The sequence below is a fragment of the Lampetra planeri genome, chromosome 1, assembly GCF_965212315.1.
Source record: "Lampetra planeri chromosome 1, kcLamPlan1.2.h2, whole genome shotgun sequence".
NCBI classification, from domain to species: Eukaryota; Metazoa; Chordata; class Hyperoartia; order Petromyzontiformes; family Petromyzontidae; genus Lampetra; species Lampetra planeri.
Genome location: NC_136107.1, coordinates 15,443,807 through 15,468,860, shown reverse-complemented (window position 1 = coordinate 15,468,860; position 25,054 = coordinate 15,443,807). Strand labels below are relative to the sequence as shown.

The window sequence follows — 25,054 nt, the reverse complement described above, 5'->3', positions numbered from 1 at the left end:
TCCGTTCCAGCTCAGACCCCGCCTGCTTGCCCTTTGCCACATATATAACCTCTTGTTGTAACGGCTCTCTCGCTGTGTTCTTCCTGGTTCAGCAGTTCCACTGCTGGATTATTGTTTTCCGCCTGAGGACGACCGTTTGTGTTGCGATCGAAACGTCGTGATATATTATTTTTTATTTTATTTTTCTACCTACGTGACTTAACCGAAAGAACCAAAGAGTGCTGATAAAGTGTTGGCTGACCCAAAACTGACCGTACTCAATGAGAACATAAATGATCTCCCGTGAATTTTCGAAACATCGGCCGAGTCCAGTATCCCAAATGCATTAGTTATGTGACCATATAGGGCACTGGCCAATAAACAATGAAACATAATCTGCAAAAAATATATTTATCAACATGTTTGGATCGTGCCCATATTCTTACACACAGCCTACATGTATATTTAACCTTATCCTTCCATTTATTGTCATGTGTGGTTAACACGTCCATTGCCACGCTTGAGATTAAGCTAATTTTGAATTCGGGATATGTGGACCATACAGATTTGCGTAAGCACCCAAAGCACTGGGCTGCACTCATAACAAATACAAACATCTCAATGATGGAAGTGTCCATGTATCACACCTGATCTAATTAGTATATGCTCATATTTGTGTCTGGAATTATATATATGTAGTGACATAAGAAGGGAGGGGCTCCTGGGGGCTCTGGGACCCTGGGTGGGCCAGGCGCTTAAGCCTCTTGGCACCAGGCGCTGGGTTCCCAGGCGGGTCCAGACGCTTAAGCCTCTTGGCGCCAGGCGTTGGGTTCCCAGGCGCTTAAGCCTCTTGGCGCCGCCACCCCTCGTTGGACTAGGCATAAAAGGGGAGCTCCCTGGACGATCAGGGCCAGTCGTAGCTCAAGACCCAAGACACAAGACCAGCCATCTGAGGACCCTAGGATGTTGTGAGAGCCAGTGGTGGGACTCTGGAACTCCCGACTCTACGACCTTGTGAGGGAGAGTTCCAGAGCGTAGCCAGAGTAGAGTATCTAGGCTGTGTACCTAGGCTGTGTACCTAGGCTGTAACAGAGTATCAGGACTGTTGGAGTGTTGTATTGTGATAAAGAAGTTACCTCTACAAGTGTCTCCGGAACCCATTACATATATACACACAACGTTCTATCATTGTCTTATATAAGGTGTACATACTACATATCCAGGAAAAGAAGGGATCAGATGGAAAAAATATATATAATAAAGTACGAGGTTCCAGAGCAAAGCAAAAAATGATGATATAACGATGAGATTAAGATTGTACACCCGATTGGCCAGATTCATATATTGACAACATGGCACCATTACACCACCTTCGTAATTGCCCCATTGTCGGTGATGGACACATAGGTAGTTTTTACGAAAAATAGGACAAAAAACAACATTCTTCAACACGTGAATCTGGCCCCATGTTTTCACCTAAAAGCAGCATTTTGTAAGGTGTGGGATGCCATTGGTACTGCACCACACACCAGCACCCAGCGCGCCGGCCTCCTCGCAGGCCGATAAGAGGCAATTTAACGTTATCGGGCCTTCACCCTTGTCGCCACCACCCACTGTGGGATGTGTTGGGGGGCTAGGCGGCTTCGCTAATTTCCCCCGGGAGCCGAGGAGTGCCAAGATATTGCACCCATCCACACACAACATAAACATTGTACAACAGGTGGGTGTGCATACAAACACAAAGATCCCCCATGTAGCCTACATAGATTGTTGGGGAAAGTGCTGTTATTGGGCAGTTATGAAGGCACCACGCTTGGCCACCTTTTCCGACCCAGTGCTGATGTTTACAGACTGCACCAGATACTCATTTTAGGCCGAGTCGACCTAGCAGAGGTCCAAAACAGTAACACATCAAAATCACTGATGTTCACCGAACTCAGGAGGCTGTGTTGATAACGCCGGGCACAATCAACACATGCATATATCTCCAGTCTTATTGCACATTAGAATGTCAGAATTAATGCTGTTAGCGACCACCGAATGTCTGCACAGTACAGGATGTGGTTGGAGGGACTGTACCACCCCCACCTGTCTTGTTTTGTCTTCCCATTGATAAAAAATATTCGTGTACTTCACTATAGGCCCAATTATTTGCGACAAAATTGACGCAGGCAAGGATCAAGCCAGGTTCACTTAAAACATGTCATCACTATTTTGCCTAGTCAGGAAGAGCACAGTCTTAAAAAGGGTGTCCGGGTGAGACGGTGGTGTGCGAAAGGATAATGACACCATCGCACAAACACACCATGAGTTTCAGTTATAGTCTACACTGAAGAACAGCAAATGAATATGACAAGGCCTCCTTTACCACACCAGCAGATTCAGCTTCCTCCTTTTATTACTAAATTCCGAATGAGGTGAAATAGAAGAACAATATTTAATTATTTCTTTTCGAGGAAGGTTGGAGACGTTTACATTCATAAAAGCCTAACTATCAAAATTCTACGCAGATGAGGGACTGTATGTGGATGTGACTTGAGTAGACAAACACATACACAAACGCAGAGTCCACACGTTCATATTGCGACACTCAGACTCATATTCTAAGCGCGTGGAATTAATTTAAACCCCCAAAACAAAATTAAAGCAAGCTGTGCCCTATATAAATTGTAAGTAATAACTGCTAACGCAAAGTTGAATAATTTGACACGCACAAAATTAAATAAAAAAGATTTCAGCAAGTGTGCATTCCCCATTACGAAAATACACCTTTCTCAGTTCTGTCAGATTTCATTTCTGCGGATTAAACCGCATCTGTCAGTGCAACGTCGCCGGCCAAAAGGCGACACATTTCAAAGGCTGCATAAATACCCACTGGCAGCGTGACATGCAGCTCTGCCGGCAACGCGGCGAGGTGAATGTTTATTGTTCACGTAATGTGCTGTTGTTGTTGCTGCTGTATCTTTAAAAAAATCGCCATTCTTATGCTCCCTGAACCTTAGCCTCCAGTCTCTTCTCCACATGCATCCGCTTTCACAAAACGGAGATAGCCATTGATGATTTATACAGTCTGTGATGTTGGTAAATGCCTATTACGACCAGCAACACACACCCGAGATGTTGTTTTCCTTACGCATGTTGGACGGCTGATGTTAGTGATGACCACAAAGTAATTTAGGCTGCATTGATCTGGCAGCATCTCTGACCAGGTTTCGATACTCAATGTTCTTGGTTATTTGGCATGGTCAGAAATCGAACTCATGTTGTTGGGATTTCGACGGATCCCAACTTTTACAAATGCTTACACAACAAATCTACTTATGCATGTACAAGCATAAAATAACAGAGTGTGTAACTATACACCACACTACTGACTGTGCATGCACCGACCTCTGCACCCATCCCCCCCACCTACTTGAGCCCTCTCCTCCCGCCGTTGCTCGACGGTGTGTTCACACCTGGCAATGTAAACGACCGACGTAAGACGGGGGGTTCAACTGAAACACCTTCGGCTTTTAGAGATCTCCCCAATTAGGATGTGGACATGAGGTTAAAACTGGACTATTCATGTAATTTTAATCGACATTGCTCACTGCAGTCTCGCTAATTTGCATTAAGATCACGTTTCTTGTCTCGACCCCCCTCGTACGCTTATAGCGCAACCTTATTAGAGGCGTGAGGCACAATATGCAAAGCTGACCTTTACCACTACATTAGATATCGTATACTGGCCTATACATATATATACACACACACATACACAAATGGTTATAAAACATCCTCGGGCGCATCATGGTGCCGGCTCCTGGTATGACGCGCTCCCCGAGCAGTGCGCTGACCATCTGTTGCGGAGCCGGTGCAGTGTTGCGACTCCGGCGTAATTTGTCGTCTATTGATTGGAATCTGACAGCGTGACCCGAGGGCTGATGGAAACCCGCTCGATGAGCTCTCACAATCGCATGCCAGTCGCGGTGAGAATCAGGAGGTGGAGGGCGTTAGGCAATGAGAAGGAAGAGCGGTGTTGTGTGGTTGTTGAGGTGTAAGGGGGAGGGGATATGGGGGTGCACGAGGTTGTGTGAATACGCATTTGCTTATGATTGTGGAAGTGTATCCACCACGTTGCAGTTTTATACGTGCATATATATTTGGACTTTTCTATACCCGTGCTTGAGAATCCTCTCTCCCTCATCTACAGTCAAGGGTTCCACGTCAATTACACCTCTCTGTATACATGTAGCAAAATAATCCGTGTGTGAATTCAGTCATATATATCATACATATTTTTTGGTAAACGTGCCATGCTGGGCCATTTGGTTTTGTCGCAGACATAATTTGAAATAAATTGATTTTAGTTCCTCCTGTAGAAAAATGCTACGATCAATTTAAGCACAGATATTTGTATTGAGGCGTAATGCTGTAAATGTGGCAACAATTGACATCCAATAACGTGTCGTTGTTAATCCTTTAAAATCAAAGTGCTGTCGTTGTCTATGAATAGTCATTCATATGCCCTTGTTAAACATTTAACAAAACAAGGAGGAACAAGTTAGCACTTTACTTTTTGGTTCTTCGGTAAAGCCACGTAGAAATAAAATTAATTAAATAATAGACTACGACGTTTCGATTGCAACACAAGCAATCATCATCTGATGATGACTTTACCGAAAGAACCAAATAGTAAAGCTCTTTAACTTCTATTGACAAGTTGGTGTGCAGTGTCATCAAAGTTCATTACAAGATGCACATGTACATATTACATTTTATAGAATAAGTAACAATGCCAATCTGTGATTGTTTTACAAATATTTAATGTGCTGCCAGGTCTACTCTGGAAGAAGACATAAAAGCAGGAATTATCGACGCTCGGTGGATTATTGCGGTTCAACAAGGTTCTGCGTGTGATATGCGATAAAACAATCATCTTGCAGGAGCAGGGTAATGACTGTGGAGCCTGGAAGAGGTAGTGTCGCAACTGGGTTTCTAATCTATCTGTAAGGGAGTGAATATACAACATGCGATATTTTGGCCAATGATCCTCTTCATAGCTGAGAGATCATCTCTCAGGGCTACCTGAAATGTTGCCTTTAATGTATTATTTCTTGTAGAGCAGTGCTAACGACGAATGTGTTGAGATTTTGTTATTTTCAGCTCGTGCACCACTGCCAATGAAGGATTACACATTTTATTTGTTAAGGAGTGAGTGCTCTCCTCTTCTACATATGGGTGTGCTGTGGTTGCTCTGGTATCCTCTCATTCGGAAAATATATATTTTTTAAATACGTGACTTTACAAGCTAGCAAGAACATCCATGAAATAGTGTTGAAGAGTGAGTTACTTTTAAAAGATATGCATATTTTGACATTGTTTTTTATTTGAGAAACGTTGCTTCATTACCTCAATACCGACTTCATTATTTACATAATGAAATTACTCATTTCGATTTAAAGCTTTCGTGACTGCAGGGATTCATCTTCTTGGTTCTTTCGGTAAAGTCACGTAGAAGGGAAGTAGTAAAATAATAAAAATAAAACATAATAAAATAATTCTCACGACGTTTTGGCCACAACGCAAGCAGCCGTCTTCAGGTGGAGAACAGGTCTGTCAAGTAGACAGAGTCTGAATGGCACGCTCCAGGCTTGGAGCGACTATTTATTTGCATATCAAGAGGAATTTAGCATATTTATGGGAAATGCAGATATGCGACTAGTACTACTTGTGAAATGCGTAGGAGGTTTGGCGAGGGGTTTAAAGTCATTATGCCCATGCATTATGCAGGATTAGCAGTATCAAAGGGAGGGAGTAAGGTTAGAATTAATAAAGGGAAGGAATGTTAATAATATGGTGCCGCAGCAACTAATATGCTTATTGACTATACCTTGTCATATTACACTGTTTTATTCTACCCACTCAACTGTATAGCACACTGCTATATATATTCACTATAAAATTACGATACTATATATTACCTTATACATTGTATTAAACATTACACTTTCATACTATTTATTATTATATAATATGCTATACACTATACCATAAACCGTCGCGTGAAAGGTACTAAGAGGAAGCAATGAAATATGTCAATGGGAGAATGGTGGTAGGAAGCTTGCAGCGGAGCAAAGAATCCATTCCCTGCGGAGTGCATATCAAGAGGAATTTAGCATATTTATGGGAAATGCAGATATGGATTAGTACTACTTGTGATATACGTAGGAGGATTGGCGAGGGGTTTAAAGTCATTATGCCCATGCATTATGCAGGATTAGCAGTATCAAAGGGAGGGAGTAAGGTTAGAATTAATAAAGGGAAATAATGTTAATAATATGGCGCCGCAGCAACTAATATGTTTTTAGACTATACATTGTAATATTACACTATGTATTATTCTGCCCACCCAACTGTATACCACACTGCTGTATATTCACTATACAATTACGATACTATATATTACCTTATAGATTGTATTAAACAGGTAATATATAGTATCGTAATTTTATAGTGAATATATAGCAGTGTGCTATACAGTTGAGTGGGTAGAATAAAACAGTGTAATATGACAAGGTATAGTCAATAAGCATATTAGTTGCTGCGGCGCCATATTATTAACATTCCTTCCCTTTATTAATTCTAACCTTACTCCCTCCCTTTGATACTGCTAATCCTGCATAATGCATAATGACTTTAAACCCCTCGCCAAACCTCCTACGCATTTCACAAGTAGTACTAGTCGCATATCTGCATTTCCCATAAATATGCTAAATTCCTCTTGATATGCAAATTATTTTGTCAAGACGCTCTTCGCCCATCCATCCCAGCATAAATAGTCGCTCCAAGCCTGGAGCGTGCCATTCAGACTCTGTCTACTTGACAGACCTGTTCTCCACCTGAAGACGGCTGCTTGCGTTGTGGCCGAAACGTCGTGAGAATTATTTGATTATGTTTTATTTTTATTATTTTATTACTTCCCTTCTACGTGACTTTACTGAAAGAACCAAGAAGATGAAATTACACAGTTTATTCAATGTAAAATATAAGTAATGTAGGTTGTTATTCTATACTAGCTTTTTTGCCCATCCAAGGACGGGTGTATATTGCAGTAAATCTGAAATATTCAATAGAAAAATAGTTCAGCTCATGATTATTAATGACGGTGGGTTGCCCCATGTGTAGTGACGTCACCCGCTAATGGTTATTGTGGAGTGGTGCGGTATGTGGAGTGATGTCACCCGCTCATGATTATTAAAGAGAGGAGGGGTGCGGCATGTGGAGTGCGAGACCTTGTGCGTTAGTGCAAATTTTCACGCGTAATTAAGGGGGGGGGGGCTCTTTTGCAGTGACGTCACGCATGGATCTAGCACTGTGCTGCTTAGATTTATTTTTTTACCGTCACTTTCTGTAAAGAAACGTCATATTTGAAGTGACTTTGCATAATACATTATTTAATTCAGCTCGACCTTCATCTGCGTTAGTGTAAAAATCCACCCATTCATGAATATTAATGAGGAGGGTGGGCCTCATGTGGAGTGACGTCACGCGAGGGGGTGGGCCTCATGTGGCATGACATCACGCGAGACACACACATTCTTGGCTCATTATAGAAGTATGTGAAACATAAAGGTCGTAGGTTTTTCGCTTTTTTTCTGGCAACAAAACAGGTGTCAAGATGTTAAAACACCAAACTGAAACCTTTTATAAGGAATCATGTCTGCATTAACCACAATGCTTGTGGTCAGAATGCAAACAAAAAAGACTGATAATATATGCATTGTCCTTGAAACTGATTGGTCCACACCAGAGTAAGATTTCTTTTGAGCCTCGTCTCAAACGGTGTTCGACCAGAGGACGCCAATAGGCCAATAGGCGTCCTCTGGTCTAACACAGTTAATTCTATATTTGAAGCTTTCGTGACTGCAAGGATTCATACTCTTAGTTCTTTCGGTTAAGTCACGTAGTTAAAAAATGAAAAAAGAGTAATAAAATATAGCATTTGTTTTATTTAATTATTTTATATTTTATTTTTAATAATAAAATAAAACAATTGTTTTATTTTATTATTTTTTATTTCATTTTTTACCTACGTGACTTTACCAAAAGAACTAAGAGTACTAACACAGTTAAACCAGAAAAAAAGAGGAAAAACCTATTATCATATTTTGGTACTGGCAAAGGAGGTCCCATGAAATAAAAAAGGTCCTTGCCAAATAACATTGACAGATCAATCAAGCAAATGTGCATATTTTGTTTTGCTGTATGTTTATAATATTAATATTTTGATCATAGCATGAAGCTTTAAAATGTATAAATTGCTCTAAGTTATGGATTTTGGTTACATTTTTACATCAATAGCTCATGTTGGCATGTTTATACCCCCAATGGTTTAAAGCAGTGAAATTTTTCGTTTCAATTCTACATCTCAATAATATTCCAATTAAATTGCATTTGACAGAAAAAATAATAGATCACGACGTTTCGATCAGAAACAACAAGCGACCGTCTTCACCTGAAGACAATCGCAACGACAAGCGACCGTCTTCACCTGAAAATGGTCGCTTGTTGTTGCGATCGAAACGTCCTGATCTATTATTTTTTCTACCTACGTGACTTTACCGAAAGAACCAAAGAGTATGGATTCCTGCAGTCACGAAAGCTTCAAATCAAGATTGCATTTGACAGCAATAACATTACATATTCCACTACCAAGGGAAAAATTAAATATGGTCATGCATGTTTATTATGTAACAAATTGTGCATAATAAAATATGAACTATATTTAGAAAATACTTATCAACCAGTACTGTTATCAGGAGAGGACAGGTAGGCACGGAGATGAAAAAGCCCCCTTGTCAAAATATATTCAAACACCTTCATTGGTGGAAAAGAACGTAGACAAGCCAATGGAAGCTTCTAACAAGTAAACCCGTAAAAACAAAGTTTTTCACTCTAAATCCTTTATATGCGTGGCGGCTAGAGTCCTCTCGTCCTCTGGCTTGAGATGGCTGCAATCTATGGGTCAGATGATTGTCTGCCAGTATTAAGCAATTGGTAATTAAATATTTAATTTGTTTTCCCTAAACAGTGTAAAATTTTTGAACATTTTTTTCACAAAAATTAATTGTCACACAACGAGTCTGTGTGGAAAATGTCAGCTCGATTGGATCACGGGAAGTGGGTTAAAAAACGAGCGAAAGATTTGCACGGTCCTAAGCAAGCAAGCGAACTTAATATAAAAGATTTAAAATATATTCGCCTGTGGAGGACGCGGGGATCGATCCCGCGACCTTTGGCATGGGAAGCGAGGGCGCTACCAACTGCGCTACTCCGCCACGGCCTGTGGAGGGGTTACGCTCTGGGCTCTTATACTGTGACGTTCAGCCAAAGCCAAGAATGAGTTCTATTTGAATATATGTAACATAAAAAATGTTTGCCTAAAAAGTGTAAAATTTTGGGAATTTTTTTTCACGAACATTAATTGTCTGTCACAACGAGTCTGTGTGGAAAATGTCAGCTCGATTGGATCACGGGAAGTGGGTTAAAAAACGACCGAAAGATTTGCACGGTCGTAAGCAAGCAAGCACGCAAGCAAGCACGCAAGCACGCAAGCAAGCAAGCATGCGAACTTAATATAAAGGATTTAAAAATACTCCATTGCACATGTGCCATGGCACAGGTTTCCTTCATTACCAATGATCACATGTGTCTAATGTGCAATGACATTTGAATGGAGAATCGGGGGCAAATATGGAAAGGTGAATTCATGTCTGGAGAAAGTGCTGGCACCTTGGGTTATACAGGTGTGGATTTGCAGAGTGTAAACATTGAGGGCGACTGACAAGGGTTTGAAAGCAAACGTCACCTGCAGCGCGTGATGGGGAGGCGGGCACGGTCGCCCTCCATGAGAGGGGGCCCCCTGGATCTTCCTGGAACGCATGCTCATCCCAGCCCCGCACGACTTGCTGCACGGTGACCACGAGATCCACTCACCCAGTGCGCAGTCCACAGGACAGGCAACCTCGCAGGCCTCTTCCCTCCACCCTGGGTCACATGCGGACACACGGCAATATCTGCTGAACGATCTCACCACATTATTTTAGTCGAATGTTCAGCTTCTATACGTGTTTCACATGGGGCCAGCTTGAGGCCTCCCATGAGCTCAGGACTGAATATATAGACTTAATTACTCCAATACGGCTCCGGGTTGTAAACGTGTTTCTCGGCATGACGTCTGACATTTCACTCCACGTGCTGGGAACTTCTTTAGTTTCTTCAGTCCTTTCGGGCTTCGTCAGTTCTACAGTGTATTTTAAGGAACGGAAAAAAGTTCCAATCACATGGAGTGAAATGTCGGACATCATACCGAACAACAGGTGATCAGAGAGCTATACAGAACAACTGTGAACACCTACGCAAATAGCAATATAGCAACCCTATTTTGGTCACGATTTAGGAAGAACATATGCAATAAAGGCTAAATTGTAAAAAAAAAATGTTTTAAGCTACCCCCCTTAATACATATGCTTACTCTATTTTGGGTTTCAGCAATCAGCAACTTGCTGTAAATACACGCAGATAATAAAAAAAAAAATCTGCAATCAATGTGCTTATCTCTTTGCTAAACGAATATCGGTTTGAGTGATGATATGGCCAGTACAGAAAGAAAGCTAAAAAACGGATTTAACTCACTGCACACGCATCATGAAGATTTCAACATGTGACCACACATTAACTAATGAGTATGCGGGAAATGAGCCGTGCGTACAAAACGTATTAGCGAGAATAAAACTGCGTCATTTAAGTTAATTAATTAACACACAGATTGAATTATTTCGCACTAAGTCCACACCACTTCTCAATGTGGCTGCACATACACAACTGCATGAACGCCCCGTCCATTTCACGTGTATCATTGTATAATTACATGTGTATCATTGTCAACTGTGTATAATTAAAAAGATTGACAAACAGAATCAGAATATTTCAGAATCAGATTTTTATTTTTATATTAGAGGCATATGATGAGCTATGAAGTTATTTTTCACAGATTTCCAGTAGGACAAACATCGGGACTATTAATGTCATGAGAAAACCTCAAAAACAGGATAATCCTGGGAAAACCAGGAAAGGTGGCAACCCTACCCAAAACAGAACCGAGATTTAGAGTTTTCCAACAAAGCTCCTCCGAACCCGGTGACCGGGGCTTACGCTGCACTCGACTGACCGGGGCTGTTGCACATCTCAGGCCTCGTCAAGTGCTCTTCGTGGTCGTAGCAAGACACGGCTTGCAATCGCATGCCCTTCCCGCACTCAGGTTCTCCAGCCACCGCTGGGCCGTCTCCGGGCCGCCCTTCCCCCAGCGTCACGATGCAGTCCGACCAGGGCCCCGTCGGGCGGCTCGTGTGCGTGTTGCACGGGCATAGTTGGCTCTCGAGAAGAGGGAAGGTGTGGGCGACCTTGCACTCCTCTCGCCGCTTGCTCCTGCCTGCGTGGGAAGAGGATGTGGCGGTGTGATAAACATCTATTGGACATCTGTGAAAAAGAGCTTTATCGCTCATCGGATTTCTCCAGGATAAATAAAGATTCTTATTTTGATGGTGAAAATGTGAGAATGCAGGTGAGTGGCATGGATAGGAGGTATGTTGAACTTCTTTAGAATCGTACATAGCCATACGTGCTAATTGGACATATGGTGATGAGTTTCACAATACTCACCACGAAAGCAATGAACCCAATGTTCAGGTGGGTTGCTCTAATTGTCAGCACTTATTGTGCACTAGATTAACAATCACTGTGAAAATTAAGATGCCGCAGACGGATCCAGTACATTCCCTGCTATAAGATAATAAGTGCATTGTCAGTGTTACTGGGGAACTGAAATATGTAGAGCGGTATGCGTGCAGATTAATATATGATTAATTGATTCGTATGTGGAGTGGTGGTGCAGTACTTAGAGCACTAGGCTATAACCCGGTTACCTGAGTTTTATTCCTGGCCATGGCGAACAACAGTGGTGGGTGTTATCTGAACCAATCCTGGGCCACCACCCCCTTCACCAACCCACAATAAACAGCGTGGAGAAGTATGGTCAAATAATCCCCATGACCAAGTGATATGGAGAGGCCTTCATTGAGCAATGGTTGACAATGAGCTGTAAATCATAGTTTGTTGCCGCGCGTGTGTGCGTGTTCGCACATGCAAGCATAAAGTACGTACACGCTCTGCATTTACCGGTGAGTGAGCGTCGTCTTGTCTGTGTTGCCCCGCAGCCCAGGTGTGATGGACAATGAGTCCATGGGGACCAGGTACTGAGCGCGCAGTCTGAGGCGCACGGTACTCGGCACGGCTGGGCAAGCATGGGCATCGGTGCAGCGCGGGTCAGGCACTCCCGTGGGTCCACGTGTCCCTCGCCCTCTACGTGGCAAGATACACCTAACACCACCCCCAACATCAACACCACCATAAACACTCGACGAAAGCCCCCAGCTACACATCATTGCGTAGCATTACACACTTAACACCACCCCCATGTCATCATAACCATCACCGAGAAATGATAATAGCTCCCAGCCACCCATGGGTATGGCAAGTAATGGTTGATAATTATTAATATTCGTGTTTTATCATGTACCATGAAGTCTGCAGCATGAAAACGCAGTGTCCCAATTTTTTGGATGAAATTGTAAATACATCAAATTTGTCTTCGATGCTCTCAAGATTATATTTCATATCATCTATATAATTCTTGCTCGACAAATATGAAAGCTTTGGAGGCTCATACATAGCTAACCTAAGGACAATTCTCCTTTTGTATTATAATTTAAAATTGAAGTTATACCACCCATGTTTCTTGTTTTTTTTTTACGTGTCCATTTAAAGCAATTACAATGCTATTAAATAAAAAAAAGCCACTAAGCCTGCAATTAAATAAATCGTACTGTTGATTGAATCATCATATAATGCTGTAATAAAAGGAAAATATGAAATTACTCAGGACACATGTATTTAAACATGACAGCATTCCTTGTTTCAGTGCCATATGTAACCAGCTGGTATTTTCATTTAATTTCTATAGACAATAATAGAGCTGAATGGATGGGTAGGCTATTGCAGGTGGGAATATGCCACTGCTGCGATGCACTTAGGTCCTTATGCTCAATAGCGAATGTGTCGATATGAGCTGTATAAATACACAGAAATTACAGTGCAAGAGTGAAGCTGTTTTCAGAGATAGCGGTGTATGTCACAAAATCTATATATAATACAGTCTTGGTAAAGAACCACTGGGTATTTCATTAATTCTGTATGGACTTTATTTGGGTGCACATGATGATATAAGACACAGGCCATTGGGGCAGAATGAACAGTGCACTCAAACTGGAATATTGCTCCATGTGTGCTTGTGCGTGTGGGTCAGTGCACACGCGCAGAATTAGCGACACCCCATTTCCCATTGTCGACTAATGCTGCGTTATGCCGCACATGATTACTGCATCAACAATCAAGCCCAACTCATTGATGCTCTAGCTACGTCTGGAAAATTAGGGTCGTATCGACCATCCCACCCCGACCTGTACTTTGCCGATCACGCCTCTCAACCCAACCCCACTGCTATCCCAGCAGCAGTTGCTCCCTCCTGCCGACCAGCGCACGGTCCGTACTCAACATGAGGGGCTGCCTCCAATAAACGGAGTGAAAGCTTTTACGCTGCAAATGAGGTCATGAAGTTGATTCCCAGTGACTCTTTCTTTCATTAGCGATGAAAAAATTCCTCGAGCATGAATGTAAGCAGTTCAGCCTTTCAATACGTGTAATGAACATGTGATATATGGTTGCACAGGGGTCGCACACGCTGCAATCAGCGGCGTCTCGCCTCAATAGCTGTCCTCGAATAATCCTCTATGCCTCCAATCGTGGTGGCACATGGTCGTTTGATGGTTGCCACAATTTTAAAGAAATATATTAAATTAATCTTACATTTTACCTCAGTGCTCTGACGTGTTTTTTTGGTTTCACCACATTTCGGGCGGCTTGAAGGAGCTACCAGCACGTGGAATGAAACATCACACATCATGCCGAACAACACTCCTGTACAACCTGATAACACATCGAAGAACGACATAGCACAACCACAAAAACCTTCACAGTGATACCACATACTTGATCATTCAAACGCTTAATATTTTCTTTCAGTTTAATCCAAAAACAAACATCCTGTGAGGACTGTTGAAATGACCAGATATGTTGAGTATTTTTTTAAACACCGAAAACCACCCATGTATCATCTGCCACTTGTCGTTTCGCGACTCATGGCTGCTACTGCCCTGGTGTCTTTGTAGCTCCATCCAATTACATTTGGTCTAAATTGCATGTAATTGTAATGTGAGCGTAAACGGCCTCGCGGATATGACGTAACAGGAGTTGGGTCACGTGGGGAGAGGGAGTGCTTTTAAGGGCAGGAACCGGAAGGGCTGGAGGAGAGTGTGGGAATAAAGACAGGAGGAGGCCACGCAGGGCAGGAGGTGGAAAGTGGCGCGATCGCCACAGGTCGGGACTCGGCACCGTTGGCCAGCGGTGTCCGGGCACGGAGGAGAGAGAAAGCAGCAGCGGGGCTGCATAGAGAGCAGACGTGGGGCTGCAGGTCGGAGGCAGAGAGGCTGAGTGAAGAGCCAGCAGCGGGGCTGCATTGTGAGCCAGCAGCAAGGCTGCGGGAGCGACGGCAGCAGTGGGGCTGCCGAGCGGGAGACGGAGGAGACTCTGAGCGAGACGCCGTGCGGGCAAAGTTGTAAGAACCACAATAAAGGACAACGGAGACAGACCCAGTGCAAGAGTCCTTTATTACACTGGTGTCAGAAGTAAAACGGCATGTCAACACAGCTCAGAAGAAAGAATATCCCCGCACCATCGTCTGCTACATCTTCCGACGACGACGACCTTCCTCAGGCAGTGGGGCTGCCAACGATGGAGGGAGAAATCGACGCGGGGACGAGTGGTGGCCCGGGGGTGCAAGAGGTCGCCGCTTCGGTGGATCCGCCCGCGCCGGAGGACGCTGACCAGCGATGGAGACAGATGGCGGCCCAGCTGGAGACTTTGAAGACCGTCTTGGCGCAACTGTGCGACCTCGTCACGCCGGCTTCAGGGAGGCCCGGGGGTGACCAACAGACCAGGGCCTTGCCTGCGCCGCCAGCGCCCTCTGCCACGCGGCACGAGGACGCCATCTTGGGCGTGGCAGGGGAAGAACCGCGGGAAGCCGCCATCTTGCGCCCTCCGCGGCGGGAAGCCGCCATCTTTGACACGTTGCGGTGCGACGCCATCTTGAACATGCCACGTGATGCGCCGTCTGCGGAGGACCCGCAGCCGTCACTTGACAACAGTTAAAGAATTTTCAATTGGAGGCGACTGGAGTGCATTCGTCTGCCGATTTTTGGCGGCGGTGCGCTCCGCCAGATAGACTGACGCAGAGGCCCTGGAAGTTCTGCCAACTCTTCTCGACGATGAGTCGGTCAGATTTTTCCGTTCCATCAAGGCCGAGAAAAAGAAGACACTGAGAGGGGTTTTTGACGAGATGGCAGATGCGTACGAGCCACCGGATGACGCTCACCGACGATTCGTTCAGCGCCAGCGGGCACCCGAAGAGTCGCCGGTGGCATACAGGGGTGCTGTCCTGGAATTGGCCATGGCCGCATACCCTGAGACGGAGCCTGACCTACTGGAACCCCTTATTTTGGGCAAAATGCTTGAGCTGTCGAGAGATTTGGGGATCCCTATGCCGGTGTGCCGCCATGAGAAGCTGACGTCTCGGAAGGCTGCGAAGTGTTTGGATGCCCAGTTTAATCTGCGCCGTTGGAAGCAGGTGACAGCGTGGACGGGGGGGCCCATCGTGGAAGGGGGTGCCGTGGGTTGGGATCCCAAAAAGGCGGTGTACGTTCCTGACGGGGGGGCCCGCAGGAATTGACGGCCGCCTCTGCGCAGTGGCCTGCCCGCGGAGGGCCGGGGCCGCGATCTGCACCGCTGACGTGGGAGCGTCGAGATGGGGGGAGTGCTGTGCGTCGCAATGACGTCGAGTGTTTCCGCTGCGGTCGCAAAGGCCACTACGCCAGGGATTGCTGGGCCCGTATCCCGGGGCCGCCCCAGCAGGAGGCCTCGACCACGGACGTGCCGCGGAAGGACCCTCCTGGACAGGCAAGTCGGTGTGCACCAGACACCCGGCAAGGCTTGGCACCTCATTCATCACCGTTGCCGCGCGATCCGGGTGTCGTTAACAACGGGAGGCCGCCGACTGGCCCATGTCGCTCGGTAACGCAGTGGAGTAAATTGGCACAGCGGGTCGTCGCGGCCGCTACTGGTTCATCCACTGTGCCGGGTTCTATACAAGGGGTCGACGTGTGCATTTTAGTGGACTCCGGTGCGTCTGCGACGATTATATCGGATGTCATTTTCCATCTGTTGGGCATCCCGCCAGACGCAGTGCGCCCAGTTTACGATTCCTGTGTAGCAGCGAACGGGGGAAGTATGGGCATTGTGGGCCAGGTGGACGCCAATATATCCATCGGGGGGGTGTCGGCCTCGGGAACTGTGTTGATTTCGAGGTCCCTTGCGGTTCCGTGTTTGTTGGGAACTGATTTTCTGGCCAAAATGCCCATTCTAATAAGAGTTAATCAAAATTGCATTGAATTACCGGGGGGTCGAAAAATTACATTTTTGCCATCGCCCTGGGGGCGACCCGCTCCGGTCTGCCAGGTGCAGGCACTGTCCGAGGTATCTGTTGACATTCCACCTGGTTCACAGATGCTTATCCCCTTGCGATATCGGAAACCGGTGCCTGGTCGGGAAGGAGTGCCTGGGGTTTTGTTATCGCCGTCCGCGACCATTACGGGCGGATCGGCGCTGGTCGGGGCGCAAACTATTATCCGGCCGGACCAGCAGCCATTTTTGCAGGTGCTTAATGGGAATACGGAGAATGTGTGCGTGCCGGCCGGAACGGTCGTGGCCCATGCCACAATGGCGTTCACGGCCCAGGACCATCTGGGCCGCCGGGATGTGGTTGCCGGAGTTTCGGGCACTGCGGGCCAAGATAATCGCTGGATCGCCGAATTGTGCGGCGAAAATTCATCCCTGACCGGGGAACAGCGATCCGCGCTTCGTGCGCTATTGTTGAGTTATTCCGATGTGTTTAGCTCCGACGATTTGGACTTGGGACGCACCTCCCTGCTTTCCCATCATATTGACACGGGGGACGCTGCTCCGATTCGGTTGAACTCGCATCGGATGAGCCCGGCGGAGCGAGACCATGTTCGTGGAGCAGTGGATGACATGCTGGCTGCGGACATAATATCTCCGTCTAACAGCCCATGGGGCGCGCCTGTAGTCTTGGTCAAAAAGAAAGATGGCAAATTGCGATTTTGCGTCGATTTCCGTAAATTAAACAAAGTGTCCGTGGCGGATGCGTACCCCCTGCCGCGTATGGATGATTCCCTCGATGCCTTGTCGGGGGCGAAGTTCTTTTCGACGCTGGATCTCTCTTCGGGATTCTGGCAGCTTCCCCTCGATGAGTCCTCGCGGGAAAAGACCGCTTTCCGTACGCCGCAGGGTCAATTTCAATTTAATTGTCTTCCGATGGGGTTGAATGCTGCCCCCGCCACATTTCAGAGGTTGATGGAGCTGGTATTAACGGGGTTGCAGTGGGAGACATGTCTGATATATTTAGACGATATCATCGTCTTTAGCCGCACATTTGATGAACATCTACAGAGACTGGAGGCGGTGTTCGCCAAAATGCGCTCCGCCAATCTGAAATTTAAACCTAAGAAATGTCACCTACTGCAACGGTCCGTGTGCTATTTGGGACATATAGTCAGTGCCGACGGGGTTGCCACGGATCCGGAGAAGACGGCGTGCGTCCGCAACTGGCCAACCCCGGCCACGGTGGGGGATGTGCGTCGCTTTTTGGGGTTTGCCTCATATTCCCGTAGGTTCGTTCCCAATTTTGCAACGATCGCGAGGCCTCTGCACCTCCTTACGGGTAAAGGACGGAAATTCAGTTGGGGACCGCCAGAGGAGGCGGCGTTTAAGGGCCTGCGCGATCGTTTGGCAACGGCGCCGACATTGGACTATCCCGATTTTGATCACCCTTTCATTCTGGACACGGACGCGAGTGACACGGGCATTGGGGCCGTGCTGTCACAGTCCAAAGGCGGTGTGGAACGTGTGGTGGCGTATGGTAGCCGCGTCTTGTCCCCCGCGGAAACCCGCTACTGCGTCACTCGCCGTGAACTTTTGGCCATTGTAGATTTTCTCCGCCAATTTCGGCCGTTTATTGTGCGCACGGATCATGCGGTTTTACAATATGCTCTGAGGGTAGACCAACCATCTGGCCAGCTGGCACGATGGTTGGACACTCTGCAGGAGTTTTTCTTCCAAATTCAACATCGGAATGGGGCGCGTCACGCGAATGTGGACGCGCTCTCCAGGTTACCGCAGGGATCCCCTTGTGCTTGCGCGTCGGGGACGCATAGGTGTACGCCGACCCAGCAGCCCCCTCGGCCTATGGCGTTAGCGGTCGAGGTGCCTAAGGCTCCAGTGTGCCCGGGACCGGCCGATGGGGTTCTGAACCTTCCACGAGCAGTGTGGATCCGTGAACAAATGCTTGACGACTCGTTGGGGACCCTGCGGAGTCGGGCTGCAAAGGGAGGGGGGGGACTGGTTTCCAGGGGGACGCCGGGGGCCGCTCTCCATGACGGACTGCTGAGGGAGGGGTTACATGATCACTGGCGTCTGGTTGTACCGTCGTCATTACGGTACAAATTGATTAGGACTCTGCATTGCGACACGCTATTACACCTGGGGGTGCAGAAAACCTTGTTGACGTTGCAGCGAGACTACTTCTGGCACGGCATGACGACGGATGTTGTCGGGCACGTTCGCGCATGTCCCGAGTGTGCCCGGCGGAAACCGCCTAAACACCCATATGTGCCGCCGATACAGTCTATTCAAGTGTCTCGAGTTAACGAGTTGGTGGCGTTGGATATTTTGGGACCCTTCCCGCCATCCGCTAAGGGTAATAAATACTTGCTAGTTGGGGTGGAGTATCTCTCCCGCTGGCCGATGGCCTGGCCCTTGCCCGACCAGTCGGCGGCGTCCATTACGGATGCCTTTCTACTTGAATATGTCATGGACAAAGGGGCGCCGGAGAGGCTGCTCACGGATCAGGGCCGGAATTTTTCTTTTAAATTGTTGGGGGAGGTGTGCGCTGCTCTGGGGACCAAAAAAATCCGGACATCCCCCTACCACCCGCAGACGGATGGCATGGTGGAACGACTAAATCGGACTCTGTCAGCCATGCTGTGTCACACGGTTAATGAGAAGCAAGCTGACTGGGATTTGCACATCCCTGGGGTACTCTCGGCATACCGGATGACGCCTCACGCGTCCACAGGATATTCTCCGTTTTTTCTCATGTACGGTCGCGAAAACGTGCCGCCAATGGATGTGCAGTTGGGAACGGGAGTGAGAGGACCTACTAAGCCTCTCCCCAATTACATTCAGGACGCCGTTCGCCGCGTCGCTAAGGCGCGGGAAGGGGCCCGAGTGGCTACTGCCAAAACCCAGGCCCGAAACGAACGTTGCGCTCGACGCTCGAAGGGGAAGTGCCCCTGGAAGGTGGGGGATATGGCTTGGCTGCATTGCCCGCAGGTGTGAGCAGGAACCTCCCCTAAACTGCATAAACCATGGCAGGGGCCTGTTAGGCTCATTGAGGTTCCTAACCCGCAGTCCGCGCGCGTTCGGTTCGGATCTCAGCGCTGGTACGTCCATACGTCTCGCTTGAAGCCATACGTGGCCCCTCGAACGGATGCGTCATCTCCTGATGTTGCCTTGCCGGTGTCTGTTGCCGCCGACGCACCCTTGCCTGTGCCTGTTGACCCTGCAAGAGTGCCTGTCGTGCCTTCTACAGACAAACCGGCCGTGACACTGCAGGAGGCAGCGGACTCTGCTCGGGGTGGGCCTACCACGGCTGCGGGGACACCTGGCCCCGCCGCCCTTCCAACCCCACCACAGACACGGTTGCGGGACACCCCGGACTCTGGTCCTTCGGGGGAACGGGACCTTGGCGTTGGCGGGCCTCCAATAGCGACAGGCGGTTTTGATCCTGTCGCTACTAAAACCCCGTCGCGTTCTCGGTCTGCAGGGGGGCTGCCGCTCGTCCGGGACGGGCCGGCGACCCGCACGCGTTCGAAGTCCCTTTCTTTTAGTTGATTGTTGTTCTCGTTCTTGTTGTTATTGTTATATTCGTTGTCTTCTCCGTTGTCCGTTCACGGCTGATGGTTGGGGGTCGCTCGCATTGCTTGTTCTGTTTCAGCCGAGGACGGCTGGAATTTTCTCTACGGGGGAGGGTGGTGTAATGCGAGCGTAAACGGCCTCGCGGATATGACGTAACAGGTGGGAGGAGTTGGGTCACGTGGGGAGAGGGAGTGCTTTTAAGGGCAGGAACCGGAAGGGCTGGAGGAGAGTGTGGGAATAAAGACAGGAGGAGGCCACGCAGGGCAGGAGGTGGAAAGTGGCGCGATCGCCACAGGTCGGGACTCGGCACCGTTGGCCAGCGGTGTCCGGGCACGGAGGAGACGAAGAGCAGCAGCGGGGTTGCATAGAGAGCAGCCGTGGGGCTGCAGGTCGGAGGCAGAGAGGCTGAGTGAAGAGCCAGCAGCGGGGCTGCATTGTGAGCCAGCAGCAAGGCTGCGGGAGCGACGGCAGCAGTGGGGCTGCCGAGCGGGAAACGGAGGAGACTCTGAGCGAGACGCCGTGCGGGCAAAGTTGTACGAACCACAATAAAGGACAACGGAGACAGACCCAGTGCAAGAGTCCTTTATTACATAATTATGGACTAGGATTAACTTTACTTATACTGGTAGTAACCGTTGTAACCGCCTGGTTACACCAGCCCACAGGGGATTATTTTGTCCGTCCGTCGTACAGGGAGGAGCTGGGTGGGGAGGGAGGGGCTGGGTGCGGTGGGTGGAACTTGGTGGGGAGGGGAGGGTGGGGAGGGGCTGAGTGGGGAGGGTGGGGAGGGGCTGGGTGGAGAGGGTGGAGCTGGGTGGAAAGTGGGAGGGGTGGGGCTAGGTGGGGGGGGGCTGCTCACCCCGTGGTGCCCTTAACACGTTCCTGCGAAGTGGGCAGGTAGGAACTCGGTTGGACAGCGCGGCGTTCGGGGTGGGGGGGTGCAGTTGGATGAGTGGGCATGTTTACCCTTCTCCCCCACCCTCCCCGACATTGTCAACCAATCGCGACGTAGCTCGATGTTCGGTGGGGAGGTGCATGGGTGGGCGGAATTCCAGATATGCACGACAGATAGAAAAATAATCCCTGGTGGACAGTGTGGAACCTGTTGTTCCTACCTGTATAACACTATAGGTAACTAAGACACACACACTCACTCTCAGACTCACACACACACACTCACTCTCAGACTCACACACACACACACACTCTCACAGTCTCAGACACACACACACACTCTCAGACTCACACACACATCCACTCACTCTCACACTCTCAGACTCACACACGCATACACTCACTCTCACACTCTCAGACTCACACACACATACACTCACTCTCACTCTCAGACTCACACACACTCACCCTCATACTCTCAGACTCACACACTCACTCTCACACTCTCATACTCACACACACCCACTCTCAGACTCACACACACTTACTCTTACACTCTCAGACTCACACACACACTCACACTCTCAGACACACACACACACACACATACTCACTCTCACACAACAACAACAACAACCGCCATTCGCCACTAAGTGGCGGTGACGTCACCACGACGCTTGTGCCAGGCCATGTGCACCCTGAGGCCACGTGAAGTGTCGAACGCCCGCTGGCAGGAGGTCACGGGGCAGACCCAGGTGCCACGGGTCGACTGACCGAGATGACCGAGATGACTGGCTGATCCACCACCTGTGCCCCCTACTGTGCCAACTTGCTGTGCTTTAGCCACCCGGCGCTCCGCTCGTTGTTGTGAGCGTCGCTCCTCCGCCCTCCGTTGTTGTTGGAGGGCGACTGCCTCCAACTGCCCAGTAGCGTCCTTCACGAGCCTCCTCCACTGAGGCCGATCTTGACACCGCTGGTACCAGTCATCGGCAAGTCCACTCAGCTCCACGTCCTCCTGTACCACATCACTCCATCTCTTCTCTAGCCCGTGCCGCGCCCGTTTAGCCCCCTCGATCCGGCCGAACAAAAGCTGTTTAGGCATGCGGTGGCTGGGCATGCGGGCTACATGACCCAGCCAACGCAGCCTTGCCTGCCGGAGGAGCTCACTGATGGGACTTTGCCCAGATCTTTCAGACTCACACACACTCAGCGCGGCGTTCAGGGGGGGCAGTTGGATGAGTGGGCATGTTTACCCTTCCCCCCCACCCTCCCCGACATCCTCAACCAATCGTGGCCCTGCTCGGTGGTCGGTGGGGGGGGGCATGGATGGGCTGCATTCCGATGCACGACAGACAAATAATCCCTGATGGGCAGTGTGGAACCTGTTGTTCCTACCTGTATCAACATTTAACCTACTCACGCCGGCTTGTACCCGCCCTCACAGTCGGGCATATTTGCGGAATACACCACGCCGCCGTTGACCCTGGCCATTGACCGAGCAACCCAACGTTACTACCAGCTCCCTCCGCAGGAATGTGTTCTCTTCTCTGTGTGGCACTCACAGGGAGGGAGGAGTTGTTCACTTGGCTCAGCAACTGGCAAGAGTCCTGCAGGGATTTCTCTCCCCATGTACCTCCTTCCACCCCCTCCACCCAATTTCATTTTCATTCACATCCCACCCTCTCCACATTCCCAGACAATGCACCTCTTAATGTAAACGCAGTAGACTGTTAGGGCAGGTGCCGTTCGCGAGCATGGATTTAGGCTTACTCGGCACGTGAGCTGGCATAGAGAGAGTAGATTAGCACAATATCTATTGCAGTGATGACCTAGGAAATATAATTCCACGTGAACTTCATATTTATTTGAAATGGAAGATGACAACTGGTACTTAATGTACTATTCTTGGGAACAATTGTACTGTGTAGGGTTTCCCGGCTGTGCTCAACAGCTCTCCGACGTGTTTGTTGTTCTGCATGACTTTCGATGTTCAGCTCCACGTACTGCACATGGACCGAAACGTCAGACATGATGTTGAACCAAACACAGCACAATCTGAATACATATCGGAGAGCTTCAAGCAAGAGTATTTAATGTCACTTCACAGCATTCGTTGGAACCATTGTTAAAATGCATTGAGTCACTATAGACTTGATGGAAATCTACCTTTTAGATTTATTTTGGTCATAGCATCACCAGAGCATACGTTTGTGAATGAAATTCAAACTGAGACAATTTCTTAAGAATCAACGCAAATGTGGCAATGGGACAACGAGACTTCCACTGCGACCCTCACCTCGGGTCTGCAAGCCCTGGCCGCAGGGTGATTCTCCAGGGTTCGCTCCGGCCGCACGTGCAGAGGAGGACGCCAGCAAGTGGCATCGCCCCCACCGGTATGTGCGCCACCTGCTCACTCGCGCCCGAACATGGAGAGACGCAAGTGGCTGTGGGGTACAGTGCCTGTCAGGGGGAGTCGCCTGGCTGCAGGCCGAACCGAGGCAGATTTGCCATTGTGTAATAAAGGACTCTTAGGCGATGTAGGTCTCCGTCTGTCCTTTATTGGGTTCTTGTCTCGCACCCCGCGATGTCCCCGGTCGGACCCGCACCTCTTCCCTCGCGTGCCTCGCACGCCGTTCGAGTCCTCCGCTCTTTCTGCAGCCACACCGCTGCCCGTGTGCCCCGCACACTCTGCAGCCACCCTGCTACTCTGTGTGACTCCGCACATTCTGTAGCCACTCCGCTGCTCCGTGTGCCCCCACACACTCTGCAGCCACTCCGCTGCTCCACGTACACCGCTGGCCGACGGTGCCGTGACTCCAACCACGTGGCAAATGGTGCCACTCCTCCGCCAGCACCACGCGTGGCTTCTCCTATTTTCACTCTCTCTCGACTCCCGATCCCCTTCCGGCTCTCACCCTATATCCTCCTCCTCATGTGACCCTGACTCCTCCTCCTCCTCATGTGACCCTGACTCCGTCCGCTCGCATTACAATTGTGCCAGGAAAGCCTAACCGACATTTTTTAGGATTGTCCTGCTTTGGGATGTTCGCAAAGTCAACGGGGGTTTAAACTCATTCTCGCCTAAATGTGCATCAAATGCAACCTATACAGGAAAATCTTTCGAAGCCACAGACTCGTGGAGAAGGAGCGCAGAGCCAAAGTTAACAGAGCATGAGGCACGACGGATGCAGTTGGTAAACCTGTGCACCCATGACTTTGGATGTGTTGATCTACCCTGTGCTCTGCTCCTGCCAAAACTTGCACTCTCTTAATTGTGCATGCTAATTTTCTACCCCTCCACCCACCCAAAATTACGTAAAATTGTATTTAATTTAACTCTGATCTATGATAACCTTCAGTAGTGCTGTTTGTCGGTGGTCGCTTGCCTTTTTCGGCCTTTGAATAAGTGCTCAGCAACCGTTGATAAATATGAAATCATCAACTTTTGTTCGTGGGTAGGCAAAGTTCAAGTGCATTACCTGTATTGAGGGCAGGGCCGTGTGGGGCAAGGCCTCATGTCGCTAAGACTCTTGGGACAGGGCCGTCCTCCGCCACTGGCACGCTGGATCACCACACGAAAGCGCCACTGTCGCGGTGTCGGGACGCCGTCTGTAACGCACAGAAGCCATGTGTGAACACAGGCTTGATTGAACATAATCTTTGGTAACATAACTATTCATGCCATAAGAATAATGATCAATACCATCTATTTAAAGACAATATTGGCAACACCATCGCCATTACCAATGGCGATTACATTCAAAACTGCCACTGAGAACATCACCATTATTGACATCATTATCGCTTTCATCATTGTCATCAAGACAACATTATGATAATCATCACCATTACCAATATCATCATCTCATATCAATCTTTTACCAGTAGTCTTCAACAGGACCAACATCGATGG

General features: G+C 48.4%; 1 protein-coding gene across 1 annotated transcript in view; it reads right to left on the bottom strand.

Moving 5' to 3' along the window:
• LOC144723406 (thrombospondin type-1 domain-containing protein 7A-like) overlaps positions 1-25,054 on the bottom strand; it is a 198,605-nt gene that overhangs the window by 54,636 nt on the left and 118,915 nt on the right. The window contains exons 5-9 of the mRNA XM_078602178.1: positions 24,621-24,750; positions 23,438-23,547; positions 12,202-12,402; positions 11,195-11,455; positions 9,833-10,011 (exon numbers count right to left, since the gene is read on the bottom strand). Of these exons, the coding sequence (XP_078458304.1) occupies positions 9,833-10,011; positions 11,195-11,455; positions 12,202-12,402; positions 23,438-23,547; positions 24,621-24,750 (881 nt within the window). The remainder of the gene's footprint in view (positions 1-9,832; positions 10,012-11,194; positions 11,456-12,201; positions 12,403-23,437; positions 23,548-24,620; positions 24,751-25,054) is intronic.